The following is a 14,312-nucleotide window of genomic DNA, read 5'->3' on the forward strand; positions in this document are numbered from 1 at the left end:
TCAAGGTGCATTATTATTAATTACATTTATATACTGCCCTTCAACCAAAGATCGCAGGGCAGTTTACAGTATAAAAATTCAAAATACATCACAAAACAACAACAACTAATAATAACAACCCCCACAGACACATTTCACAGGCCATAGATTGCTCAGCCAGACAAAGGCCTGAATGAAGAGGAATGGTTTTGCCTGGTGCCTATATAGATGTAGCTAAGAGTTTGCACGTCATTTCAATGGTAAGAAAAATAAAATAGTTTTGCAAGATGTAAGAAATGGAGCTATTGAGTGCTGCCTTTTTCTTCACTTCACATGTACTGTATACGTAAATACAAATAATTGTGTGCAATGTTATGGCTAAGCTCTTGTAATACACTGTGGCTGGGCCTTGCTGCTACGTGTTATCACCTTTTTAATGGCTCCCGATCAGTCATGAAGCCTCAGTTTAGGCAGACAGTAGCCATCCCTCGTGTTAAGACCTGAGCAGAATAAATTTTGCCTCCCCTGAGAATGTCTAGCACAAGCTAGGCTCTCCACAGATCCAGCTGTCGCTTCTTGCAGTCAGTTCTGTGACCTGTGGCAACTCCATTCATGGAGATTCCAGTTCATATGAGGACACATTCATGAGCATTTAATGATAAATATATGTATAGTAACATAAGGAACTTGATCATTTTAAGCAAATGAGGAAATTGTGCAGGGCTTTAAAAAAAAATGAAGCTGGCTAACCCCTCTATCAGTACATAAAAGAATCTAACTCGTGCAGATCCTTACAGCACCTAACCTTACACATTACATTTGCTTTCTCACATCCTAGGCAGTCATTTTGAAGGTAAGTGATTTTGAAACTGTCTGCATGTAGCTAGATATCACACCAACACTGCAAGTAGCTATGAAGCCACTATTCCACTTTACTGGACTGTTCCATTAAATAGTATTGTCTGTTATGGCATTAAATGACATATAAATTATCAATACTTTCCCAGAGAGGAATATGTATTATGGCACTGTCTCTCCAAGTTAAAAAAGTACCTGTGGGGAACAGAAGGTACAAACTTTGCCAGGTTTCCAAAATATACAGGGAGCCTTCACAGATGATGGAGGGTCCCCACTTCACACAGTTGCCCTCCATGAGTTGATGGTGGTGGAAAAAAATGGTGGAATGGAGGCGGAGCTAGCACTCATCCCACGGTCCCATTTTCCAAACCCCAAAAGGCAGCACCTAAAGACAACTGCTGTTGGCAGCGTAAGGACAGACCACAGCAGCTCTCTCTTAGGGCCAGAGGGGTGATGTATCCACTGGGCAACGTCCACTGCCTCATCGGGATCTAGGGCTCCATGACAGGAGCGCATTCAGCAGGCTTTTGAACTGACATTTGCTTAGCCACATGTGGTGAATCAGAGGGGCACTCTTCTGGTGAACAAATAGTGAAACTTCTAGGGAACAGTGTTAAGTAGTTACGGTACCTTCTTTCAGGGTGACAGTTTGCAAAAAAAGATTTTAAAAACGTGTGTATACAGTATGTCGGTAAGTGGACTAAGAAAGCTTTCTGGGGGAATTCATTGCCAAAGAAAGTCCACTGGGTCATTTCTTTGACATAGTTAGCAAAGAAAACACTTTTGCCAGTTGTGTGGAATTTTATGACTCTTGCGTTCACAGTGCTGCTATTGATAAAGCTATTCCCCTTAGTATTTAGCTACTTTACCTGTTCCTAATATGTTTGGATGCTTTTATATTATTACTACCCTTGTATTGGTTGTTTTTTTTACTCTGTTTATTGATTGGCTATTATTTTAAATGAGGTTTTATGCTTCTGCTTCACAGATTGCCACCTAACTTCTGTTGTTTTAGTTTTTGTGTGGCCTTTATTGTTAAAAGTTGCCTTGAGTGCTTCAATTTCTGCATTATGCACAATCAATAAAGCTAAGTTTAAAACATAATTCCAAAGTTCAGTTTAAAGGGGTTTTTTAAAAAAAATAAAAAAAGGTTTTAATACTTACTTCTGGACACTGAGTAGTAGTAGTAGTAGAAGAGTCATTCTTTGCTGGGAGCATCAGAAGTGATTTCATATTTTCTGTTTCAGCATAATCCACAGGTTTGTGACCAAATATATTACTAATAAAACAAGGACAGATGGATTTCAAGTAAATAAGGGTTGTGACTGAACTCTTAACTATCTGGAAACAGTTGCACTATATATTTTCTGCCTTCTTAATATGCAGTTTACAGCAAAATTGAATGAAAACCCAATTAAAGCACTAAATTTAGGACAGATGGATTTAGCATAACAAGCGGCTGCATTCACCATAAAAAGCAGGAGGTGGTACACAAGCTTGAAACTTTGTAATTAAGTCAGTCCTTGCCAATGATCTACTGTTTGCACACTCATCATACACTGATTGGAACTTCTGATATGGTGGGAATTCAAGCTTTAAAAATACAGAAAGTGTATTCACTGGATCAGAAAAAGGAAAACCATTTTCTAGAACATTGCCCAAGAGTTTTAAGTGGCTTTCATTCCCAAGTGGTCCTGGGCTGCGTCTCGTTTCCTTTTCTGACTGAGCTTGGAGGCATGGGGCTCTAAAGGAAGACCACCACCCAAAGATCCACACTGCCATCTGCTCCAGCTCAGCCACCAACTTGTTTGCTCTTCTAGCACAACTCGGCTGCTGCTTAACAATTTTACTTAGGACTTGGCTCACATCTCATTTCACAGCGTTGCCAGCCTCCAGTGACATCAGTAAGACGGGAGCAGGTTATATTATAAATGCGTCTGATGAAAACAGCAATGCTTAAAATCCTTTTCACTCTTGGGAGTTTCAAACCACTAAGGACTGCCATGTTGTCTCTATTTCAGTATAAATCACCAGCACAGTCATTTGGCCTCACTTTAATTTAGGGGCTATATTTAACATCATCCGCTATAATAGACTTCAGATGACATACCCAGAAGAGAAAGCAAATATTAGTTTACGTATAAAAGCACTGGCTTAACACCACAACAGATGGCATGATGCTTTTATCTATGAAGTGCTTTGACATATTGCTATAGCATCCTCATAGTAGGAAGGAGGTGGGGGGGGGGGGGAGAGAGAAGCATAAGCTGTCTTCTTTCACTTATGTCAGGGGTGGCCAGGAAAACCCCGTTTTGGGGGGAATTCAGCTTGAAGTTGTTGAGCTTTCTTTAGGGAGGAGGAAAGCCCCATTTTTTAGGGGTTAAAAAAAGCTTTAGGAAGGACTTCCCTTTTTGGGGGGGGGTTAAAGGCAAGCAACAAAGGGGTAAGGTCACTCACAATAAGATCGCTATGGGTGAAAACAGCAGCACAGAACAAGCTTCGTCTTCCCTTCCAGAGATCAAACAACAATGGAGGGTGGGCCGAGGGGGCGGGGCAGGAGTCAGTTTTAGTGATGCTAAGGAAAGGGAGCCAGAGATCGACTGATCTACCAAAACCTTGCAGGGATCTCTACCAGTAGATCGCGATCGACCTGTTGGACATCCCTGGCATGTGAAGGAAGAGACCACAGCTCAGAAGGGTTTAATCCCTAACATCTCCTGTTAATAGTCTCTCAAGGGGCCTGAAGGAGGAGTTTGGATTTGATATCCCGCTTTATCACTACCGGAAGGAGTCTCAAAGTGGCTAACAATCTCCTTTTCCTTCCTCCCCCACAACAAACACTCTGTGAGAGGTGAGTGGGGCTGAGAGACTTCAGAGAAGTGTGACTAGCCCAAGGTCACCCAGCAGCTGCAGGTGGAGGAGCGGGGAATTGAACCCGGTTCACCAGATTACGAGTCCACCACTCTTAACCACTACACCACACTGGCTCTGAAGCTTCAGAAAGCAGCTCCTACTGAGGACAGATACAAGGCCAAAAGGATCAATTCTGTGATTCTATATACAGTACTTTCACCTGCAGGGGTGCTGCAGCATCCACAGATGCTCCCAGCGTAGGATCAGTGTTTCTTAAACTTGGGTCCCCATCTGCTGTTGGATTATAGTTCCAATCATCCCTGACCACTGATCCTGCTAGCTAGGGATGATGGGAGTTGTGGTCCAACAACAGTTTGAGGAAACACTTGACTAAGTAGACATTTTGATCCAGACACTTACCAAGTAAACACCACCCATTTTGCATTTTATTTTATTTCTTCCACCTTGGAACCCAAGGCAGCATACAGAGCGGCCAGCCAGCCAGGTACTGACCAGACCCACATCTGCTTAGCTTCAGCAAGGCAGCAGCCTCATGTGCCTTCAGATCATACTCTGAATCACTATGGACCCCACAAGCAGAATTATGCCCATACTCCCAGATTACAGGCAGGCTCTGGTGCTCAAGCAGTTGAAGGTATATTCGTCAGATTTATTTAAATCGTGCAAAATATTTTGTAAAAAATAAGAGAAGAATTAAGGGAATCAGTGTGGTGCTGAGGAGATCCAGGTTCAAATCCCCAGTCACTAATTGGGTGACCAGGTCAGTCACACACACAGCTTACCATACCTCACATAGTTGTCATGGCAGGGGAGCAAGGAGCAGGCAAACACACAATATCAAAACCATGCTTTAATATTAATATTTATATTTATTTAAGTATAATATGCAGTGTTGATCATACTCAGAGCAGACCTGTTTAAATCAATGGAATGAAGTCTGCTTCAACTTGGACATCATTTTAAAACATGAAAAGGACACAAGGCCAACAAGGAAGATTACATTGCCTAGAAGGTAGGATATTGTTAGCTTTACCGAATGTGTATTCGGTAAAGAATGAGGTGTTCAATTCAACCCTCAGTTTAACAATTAAGGATAATTTTATGCAATTACATGAGGAATTAGGCACAAAGTGAACTTACTACGTGAAATATCTTGTATATATTTCCTAATAAAAACCTAGCATTGGTCAATGCTAGAGGAAGCCCCTTAAGCTAGGAGAATCTCTGGTGTTGAATTTTTGTATTGCAGTTCAGAGCCGCGTTTTTAAAATAGCATTGAGAGTGAGGAGTCAACTGCCATGGAAGGCATGTATTGCCTATGACTGAAGGTAAAATATGAATATTATTAACTAGCAGCAACTTTAAGAACTATGAATAAAACATTTGTTGGACAAGTTCATTGATTTTGTTATGTCAGAAAGAACCCAACCAGCCACCCCGCTTTGAAGCACAGCAATTTATAGGTAGGGAGCTATGAATGATCATTCAGATGACAAAATGATCTCACAACACTAAGGTTAGGGGCAGACAGAACAGAGTTGAACCGGGCCACCATTTTATTTTCCAGTTTTCATGGGATTTCACTGGCTGGATTTAAATGGACTCACACCACATATGAACCACTTTGCAGAAAATACTTCCCCATTCCACACAGTAGTAACTCAGTAGCAGCTATGCCACAAGCAGATAAAAGTCCATGGCCATAAGGGGACAGAAACTGTGGCCAAATGATATATGTAATCGCAAGGTACAGTCAAGTGAAAAAGACAAGTAAGGATTGTCAAAAAGTTTCCAAGCAAAGGGAAGAGGTTCCTTCTTCAGATTTGTTGTTAAAAGCACTATCTGGTCCTAAACAAATGCTCCCAACAGCTCGACTGTGTTCAAATTCAAACTTGCATTGGATGGAACCCATTATTCTATGCAGAAAAAAGGGAAGAAGACAGCTTTTACCATTGTTAAACTTATTGTGCATGGGGAAAAACTGGCAAGACAGTCCATCTGAGTGAAAGCCTTTATGAGCAACTGAAATTGCAAATGCAGAGAGCTAATTTTTCACGTCACTTGGCTGGCTGTGAAGCAAGACAGACAGGAAATTCAAGGGAGCAAACACATAAAAAAAATCCAGTTATAAAATATGAATTAGCTATGTGCAGGAGATTAACTTTAAAAAAATTAACTAGGCCAACAGGGCAATTAATAGGTCCACTGGTCCATATAATATTTTCTATTTGTAGCTTCACATCTCTGCTAAATGGAGAAAAGGTTAAAAAACTAGGAAAGCAGTTACTAAAACTTGACAATTTCCAGAGAAACATACATTACTGTGGATGCTCGGGTTGTGAATGTGATCCGTGCGGGATGCACGTTCACAATCCGCAGCATTCGAAACCCACAGCGCTGCTTCTGCGCATGCGCGACCGCCAAAACCCAGAAGTAACCTGTTCCGGTACTTCCGGGTTTCGGCGCGTCTGTAACCCAAAAAAAACACAACCTGAAGTGTCTGTAACCCAAGGTATGACTGTATCTGCCTTCTGGCGTTTTCTTACAGAATAAGATTTTTTTTTTGGGGGGGGGGGGAGAATTAATCTTTGCTCTCTTCATTTAAGTTCCTGAATAGACATTTTGGTTTTCCTCATGGAAAACAAGATGCACGTGCTTAAAGCCTATATAAGCATGCAAGTTATTATACTGGTTGGGATCCAAAGAGCTACTTTAGGCATATCAAAGAGTTTAGACATACCTAGCACACTTTTTCTTATTACCTTACTTTGACCAGATCACAATCTGCTTCCCTCAGTTTCAGGTTAATGGCACCAAGGGTTGCAAACTGAAAGTGGTCTTGTACTCAGAGAACTCGTTTTTTACCTCTCAACCTACGTACTTTCTATGTCGCTACTGTAATGTTGCAATTCCTATCATTTGTGTTAAATTTTAAGACCTAAAATTGTATTTCAAATACATATCTATGTGCTCGCATAAACACACCCACCCACAGCCCTCTATCAGTAAATCCCAAACCAATAAACACATGCTAACTTCTAAAGGTCTTAGGGCCAGTTTCAGAAGTAGTACAGGTGACTTCAACTATTTGGGAGACTAGCCACCAAGCATGCTAGTTTAACATTTAAATATAATTATACCATTTTAACATATGTATTTTAGTATTTAGTATTTAGTATCTACAATTAATAGTATACTTAACGTATTGTATTGTGTTTTATGTGCTCTGTTTTCTTCCTATCTTCTCTACTAGTTATTGGCCAAAATAAATATATATATGTTCTTTATCACTTACGTATGGCATTTAGAAGGCACTGCCAAACAGTTATTTCCTGACCACTTATAAGAAATTAGGTCTTTGGGGGGGGGGGGGGCTATCAAATGCAGGCTAGTCATTGACACCAAGAGGTGACCACAAAGAGAAGTCACTTCAAAACCTGCATTTGAAACATTTCTCAGGCACAGTATTCACCACAATCAGAAATGAAGAAGCATACAAAAGTACTAAGAATTTATATAAACACACTAGAAAAGCACAAACACATTTTTAAAAGGCACCTGAAGGCCCGATATTCTTAAAATAGCTAGATTGCTATTTGAAGAGCCTGGCTCTCATGGTGCAGGCACTTGCAAATGCAGGGAGCCTGAGGACAGCACAGGAGGGCTGAAGTAACATATTGTACCTCAGCAGGGACAGGTAAGAAGCAATATTAGGGTGCAAGACATTTGGGGCTTTCTAAGTTTAAGGAAGAGAAACGAAACAGAACCACCCCATCAGATTTTTCATCTCCCTTTGAAGAAAGGGAGTTTGCTTTCCCTCCTCATCTCTCCCCATACCTTTTCTTCCTGTGTTATGTCTTTCAGATTGCAGGTCTGAGGAGGGCAGGGATTGTCTTATTTCTGACCCCTGTAAGTCACTCCAGGAGCATTTTTTTCTCCAGGTGAAGAGTGGGATAAAAATGCTCTAAGCAAAACTAATAACATGACATAAAGGTCACTGGGAAGCTTCCAGCAAGTCAACTTCCTGTCAGGTTTTTCTTCCCTGAAGGGGTAAGCCTGTGACTTGGCTATACACGGGCAGCCATGTTCAGGGAAGTTTTTAATGTGTGACATTTTAGTGTATTTTTGGTCTCTATGGAAGCTGCCCAGAATGGGCGGGGTACAAATAAATTATTATTATTATTATTATTATTATTATTATTATTATTATTATTATTATTATTTCTTCAGACTACAGCCGAGCGTCCACATGATGAGATGTCCCTCCATACAAATTCCCACCACATAGAAAATGAGGGGAGGAATTCAGCTTGCCAGATGGAACAATCCCCTCTCGCCTCCCCCCTGCGCTATTCTGGGGTTCTCTTGGCACACACCCCTGAACAAATTTCAGATGGCATGGGAGGAGGAGAGCCCTGTTGTGTTAGTGGAAGTCCTTGCACTCACTGCTACTAGAATTTGTTAGTTGAATCTCACCCACGATGTCTGGGTCACATAAGGGTCTGGTGACTTCTGTTTCAGTGTATCTGAAGAAGTGTGCATGCACATGAAAGCTCATACCCAGAACAAATTTAGTTGGTCTCTAAGGTGCTACTGGACATTTTTTAAATTTTTTTCAACTGCGTCAGACCAACACAACCACCTACCTGAATCTGGGGTGGGGATGATGGCATTGTTCTAGCCTAGTTTTCTCCCTGGTTTACTATGTATAGGATTTTTTTTAATTAGAGGGGAAAACATTCTACCTGCAAGATGAAGCAGTGCACTTCAGTCATGTTTACCACTTCAGAATAAAGGTGGTAGGTTCCCCAAGATTTGTGAACACCAGGATCTAATGGTATGCCTCTAGTCATTCATTTGAAAATACAGAGATAAATCAATTTCTCCTGTACTCACACTACATTTCGAGAAGCTCCATGCCGAAGCAGTAGTTCAACAATACTTGTATGTCCATTCTTGACAGCATCGTGAAGCGGCAAATCATTTTGATACCCAGCCGCATTCAGGAGTGCCCCATGTTGTAGCAACAGCTCCACGACCTCCTTATGTCCATGATTACAAGCTTCATGCTAAGTGTTGAATTGGATAAGAGCAAAACACAGAAAAAAGCATTAAGAACCTGCATTATTAAAAAATGAGTCTTGATCTCCATGACAATGCATGAGAATTGCTCAAAGGAATTTTTTTTTATAAAAATCACTACATTTACTCTCAAAGAAGCTTACAACAATTAAAGGTCATCGATTTTAGGAATCTTTGTTACATAAATGATGGGAAAGGTATGTGAACGAGCTCAGTCTGGCAGTAAAAATGAAGTCATTTTAATACAACATCCATCATAAATGGATTTTTACAGCTAGCAATGATGAACACAGACTACTTCTAAACTCAATTTCCCTTGAGTTTGAAAATGCAATACAAAAGTATATCAGCTGTCACAGACATTGGCCTCGTTTGGATGTTAATGATAAACCATGGCTTCTTGTTATGAGAAATGAGCTGCAGTGACCTTCAGACTCGCCTGTTCTCTACTTCCTTCTTCCTCTGGCATGGCGAGGAGGAGGACGAGGAGGAGGAGGAGGAGGAGGAAGAGGAGGAGGAGGTTTGGAAGCTTGCCCTTCCACAGTTAAGTGTTACATCTGAATCAAGACAACTGCAGCTAGTCTTAACTATGATTAGGTTAAATTAGCCAACCTCAAACCCATCAGACCAGATTGTTTTAACTAGCCACAATTAGGATTAATGACAACTTAACATTAAACTGTGGTTAACTGACATTGGAAATTAAAATCTTATGAAGTCCTCTCTAACTGGGGAGCACAGAAATCCAACGGCTCACGTACATAATAAACCACTGGATATAATCATGTCCAAACTGGCCTATTCCCTGTCCTTGATGACTGAGTGTATTTATGGCAACCAGCTATATCTGCAAGAATTCTGAGAATCTCCTTTTAAAATTGTTTCCAGTACAAGGAAAATCTGAAAACATAACAACAGCATGTGTTGTTAACGAAAACCACCAGTGCATCCTTTGTAGATACTGTACTCAACACTGTGTTTCCTAGGACCAAGTACTTTTTACTTAAGCTCTCCCTTTGATGCCAACATAATGCCTTTCAGCTGTTGCTGGCTTACAATTCCCATCACAACTGACCATTCATTAGGGTAGTGCAGCTGATGGGAGTACCAGATGGGCTACCCATGACTCAAAGTTCTAGAAAGCTAGCCTACTGTAATCTCTTACACCAAACACAACAAAGACTACTGTAGTAGGAAGCAGACCGTTATAAAGCCTTTAGCGTGACATGACCCTTTGCAAACTAGAGCCCACTAGCCCTGTTGGTCCATCTCATGAAGTGGACCATAGTCTGGGAAAGCTTATGGAACAACAAATTGCAGAGCAGGGAATCTCTGTATGCTACTTTTGAAGGGGAACTGATGTATATCCAACACACACGAAGCCTCACATGAATGAGTGTCTTCATCTTGTGTGGGTCCCCTATCCATCCAAAGCGTCTGGCTACACCAGAGATTGGTATATCCATGGGACTCTGGCTGTGAACTATGGGAACCATGCTATTCTAAAACCAATGAGCCTGCTGCCTCATATCCCAAACTGCTGATTTACCGGAGTACTGAATTAAAATCCAGCAAAGCTTCAGCATGATTTTTTCCTGGGAAAACATACCAGCCATGGCATTGTCATTTGAAAGCCACTTTTTCCATTTGAAATGCAACAGAGAGAGAGAGAAGAAAAGTGGCGCAGAATGAAAAAGAATGAACATGTTTAGAAAACTTGATATTTACCAGTGGAGTCCATCCAGCATAGTCTTTAACATTGGGATCTGCTCCACTTTTCAGTAAGTGCTTAACAGCAGAAAGATCACCCTAGAGGAGAGGAGGGAGGGAACCATTTAATTCTCAAGGAAATGCAACACAAAAAAGCACCTGTCAGGAAGGAAATAAAAACTTCAGCCCCCCAAAATCAGTTAATATGAAAAGTTGAGAATTATTTATAACTGTCTCCTTGAGGCCGCATTTGTAAACTGTTACAGTATCTTCTTTTTTGTACCTTTTAGTATTAACATTTCCCCTCTACACTCAGTGAAAGGTGTATTTATTTGCAAAAATAATTTGATGGAGAAAGGACACAAGCCTTCAGGTTACAAAGAACACTGCAACGAATACTAGAAAGAGCCAGATCTCCACTGTTTAAAGAGGAAAGATGGGTACCTGGACTCACTATAGAATACAGGTGGCAAACCTTTCTCTGCAAGGGCTGAATTACATTGAGGGTGATCTGTCAGGTGCTGCATGCAAGTAGGCATCTTGTTCTGCAACTGGCCCCCTCTTTCTGTCACCCCTTTAACTCCTAGTGGACAGATTCCTTTTGCTACAAGTTTGAACTACTTGCAGAGAGGGCTTTTGAAATCAGTCCAAGAGCCACATATGAATGGACTATTGGTTCCCTCTGCTGTAAAACAGGTTTAGCAACACTGCAGCACAAGCATAATGTGTGGGAATGCCGATTGTGATGCGGCATGACCCCACACACCTGGCCTAAATAATCTCCAGTGTGCACTCCTGCCTGAGACTCCTGACAGCAAATCCCCCAAAGGCACTGGGGCAAAGGACTGCTTACGTGTCACAGGGCTCACTGGAGTGGCACCATCCCACACTTCCAAGCTTATGGTTCACTTGCCCAAAAAGACCGGCACCTGCAATTCTCACCCTTGCCCCACACTTGGGAATGGAAACTCACATGAAATGAAGCTTATTTGAATTAGAAGGGTCTTATTTTTTATAATTAAAAAAAATGAACAAAATAATTAACTGGGAAGAACAGTCTACATTATTATTGTTTGGGTTCCAAGTTAGGCATGTATTGCTCGTTTTGCCAACCTGATGCTCCCCTAATGTTTTGGACTACCCACCTCAACTGATGGGTTGAATCAACATTCATCCACACTGTACAAATCACCCTAATGTCACTTCTGGCAGTTCCAATAATTCAGAACTCTAACTGGGCAGGTTAGCATAGATGTATTCTTCACCAAGTTAAAATCAACTGTCGTTTCACTGTTTGTCATAAAATAAAGTGTCTTTCATCAAAGTATCCCCCCAACAAATAAAACCCTACCCAATCCAGAATACCCACAGAAGTGTTTGCACACATTATGCAATGAGCCAGATTGCACGATTAAAAATATAGGCAGAGGAAACAAGATAGTTTCTGCTTAATATTTCAGTGACTATCCATAGTGAGATGGCAGCATTGCTTATCTTTCTGGCAGTTATTTTAACCAAATAATTTCATTTCCATCCTACGATAATGGAACAAAATATTCTCATGATAAACTGAAGCATGGAGTGGGGAACCAAAAAGCAGGATAACCGTTACATTTTCAAGTAATGACTATACTTATTACCTACAAACACTTCTGCATTCTGCTGCAGAAAGCACCTAGCCTCTCTCTCAATGACTTCTACATATAACCTACGATAGGAAGAATTAAGTAGCACCTGCACCAATCAATCAAATCAGTGAAAACAAAGATGGCATCTATGTTTAATTTTTAAAAATGGTGGTGGTAATTCTAAAAGGTTTAAAATGTTCCTCAGGCATGAACTCCCTACGTGACACCTCTCAGATTCAGCTCCCCTCACTTGTCTGCAATAAGGAGCCATTAACCTTCTTCTTCCTCCCTTTTTCCTTTTGTATCACTCTAAGCCTGTATCATATTTTAATGTCTGTACAGCACTTAGAAAAGCTTGGGCATTTTATGAGCAAATAAAAATAAGAGCAGCAGCAACTTACCATACATGATTATTATACATATTACTCCAACAAATTTGTTGGGAATTGTCTTTTCATCTTCTGGGTTGATTTTATTTTGTGTTTTGGCCTTGTTGCCTTTTATTATGCTCATTTGTTGATTTTAAACTGTTGGTGTTGTGTGGATTTATTTTACTTTACTTAAAAAACAACCTTCAAACTGTTGTCTACTGCTCTTTCCCCTTTGGTGAAAGGTAGTTAAAAGTATTTTCATACAGTGCTTTTTCTGTGGCTATGCATACTCCTAAAATTTTGTGAATCTTTGTACTTTTGTCCATTTATTGTATTTATTTTTTCCAATTCGAACTATAAAATGGTGATTTTCTTGAGTCAAAATGAGAGTACCCCTAAACATTTTTTTTTTAAAAAAAGCACCGTATACACACACAAACATATATATAATATTCAAATACTATAAATGTGATGGGAAATGAATGTAGCAGAAAAGCAAAACAACAACAACAACCCAAAACTGATGGGGAAAGTCCAGGGGAGATCCTGGATGGGTCAGGAGGTACCCTCTCTATATAGAAATATACTGGTTGCACGACCTGTTTTCTGCTCCTGTAGACGCTGGATACAAGGCCATGTCTTATCTCCATTTCAAATAAAATAGTCAGAGTTAAAATACTCTGTTTTTAATGTGCTATTAATGAGTTTACTATTCAAATATTAAACAAAAGCTATTAAGAACAAATAGGATTTATTTTAATCAAGGGTGTCTCAAAACCCATGTTAACAGCAAATACTACAACCACAATTAAGAGAACTAAATTCCAAATGAGGTGCATCAAGTTGCTACACCAAGAAACAGGCTATTGTGCAAAAATCCACATTACAGCAATTCCTTTATTGGGCTAATCAAAATATCACAAAATAATGTGCAAGCCTTTGAGTTCTCTAGAACTCTTCAGTAGGCTTTATGGTAAGCAGACTAATTTGGTGCTAAAAATTTTGTTTTGCTGATCTTGAAGCCAGAAAGCTGAAGACTGCATTTGGTCACAGTCTTAAGATGGTATGCCAGAAGCGTAGCAAACGTTCAAAGTGATGTTCATATAGATGCTATGTTGCACCAAGGCCTGCTAGAACAAGAAGCATAACAGTGGCCAATCGTCCATCTCTGGAAACACAAGGCCTGTCTCCATCCTTAGGCAAAATACACAAATTACTAAGTAGGCAGAATACAAGAATCAAAAGAAACAAAGCTTGGGGCATCTTAAACTAACAGATTTGTGGCATCAGCTTTTCATTGGCTACAGTCATCAGATATATAAAAAGTATAATCAGTTGTCATATATGTACAATACAAGTGAGGGCTGGGGAGATGCTAACTGTGGGGTCAAAGGTCAAGAAACACAAGGGTGTTGTGCAACATCTATGCAAAGCTAATTTACAGTTTGAGGCAACTGAGAGACACAAGATCTTTCTCCCGCTACTGTTGTTGGCATCCATCCGTCTTGAGAGACAGTGGAGTGCGCCTCTGGGGGTGAAGTCAAACGACTGCATTAGCAGCACCAAACTGACCTCACTGGGGTGCAGGCCTGGCCAGTGTGTATGGAGGTCCTGGGCTGCCCAGACAACAGGACTTAGGATCAGAGTTTTCCTTCTCCTAAGCTGTTCCTGAGGTATGGCCACGGTTCCATGCTGACAGCTTCTAGGAGCCAAAGGTGAGAGCTGAATGCAAGGTAGGGACCAAAGGTGGACAGACTACTCCAGAAGGAGCATGGCATACCTTAGTCCAGAGGTACTAGCCCTCCCCTAT

The 14,312-nt window shown here is 40.7% G+C and overlaps 1 protein-coding gene across 3 annotated transcripts in view; it reads right to left on the reverse strand.

Moving 5' to 3' along the window:
- BARD1 (BRCA1 associated RING domain 1) overlaps positions 1 to 14,312 on the reverse strand; it is a 61,319-nt gene that overhangs the window by 10,258 nt on the left and 36,749 nt on the right. For all 3 annotated transcript variants that reach the window (XM_083399902.1, XM_083399901.1, XM_083399903.1), the window contains 3 exons: positions 10,522 to 10,602; positions 8,608 to 8,780; positions 2,002 to 2,116 (listed from right to left, as the gene is read on the reverse strand). In XM_083399902.1, the coding sequence (XP_083256028.1) occupies positions 2,002 to 2,116; positions 8,608 to 8,780; positions 10,522 to 10,602 (369 nt within the window). The remainder of the gene's footprint in view (positions 1 to 2,001; positions 2,117 to 8,607; positions 8,781 to 10,521; positions 10,603 to 14,312) is intronic.

The sequence above is a fragment of the Podarcis tiliguerta genome (genome assembly GCF_965153285.1).
Source record: "Podarcis tiliguerta genome assembly, chromosome: 1".
Lineage (NCBI taxonomy): Eukaryota > Metazoa > Chordata > Lepidosauria > Squamata > Lacertidae > Podarcis > Podarcis tiliguerta.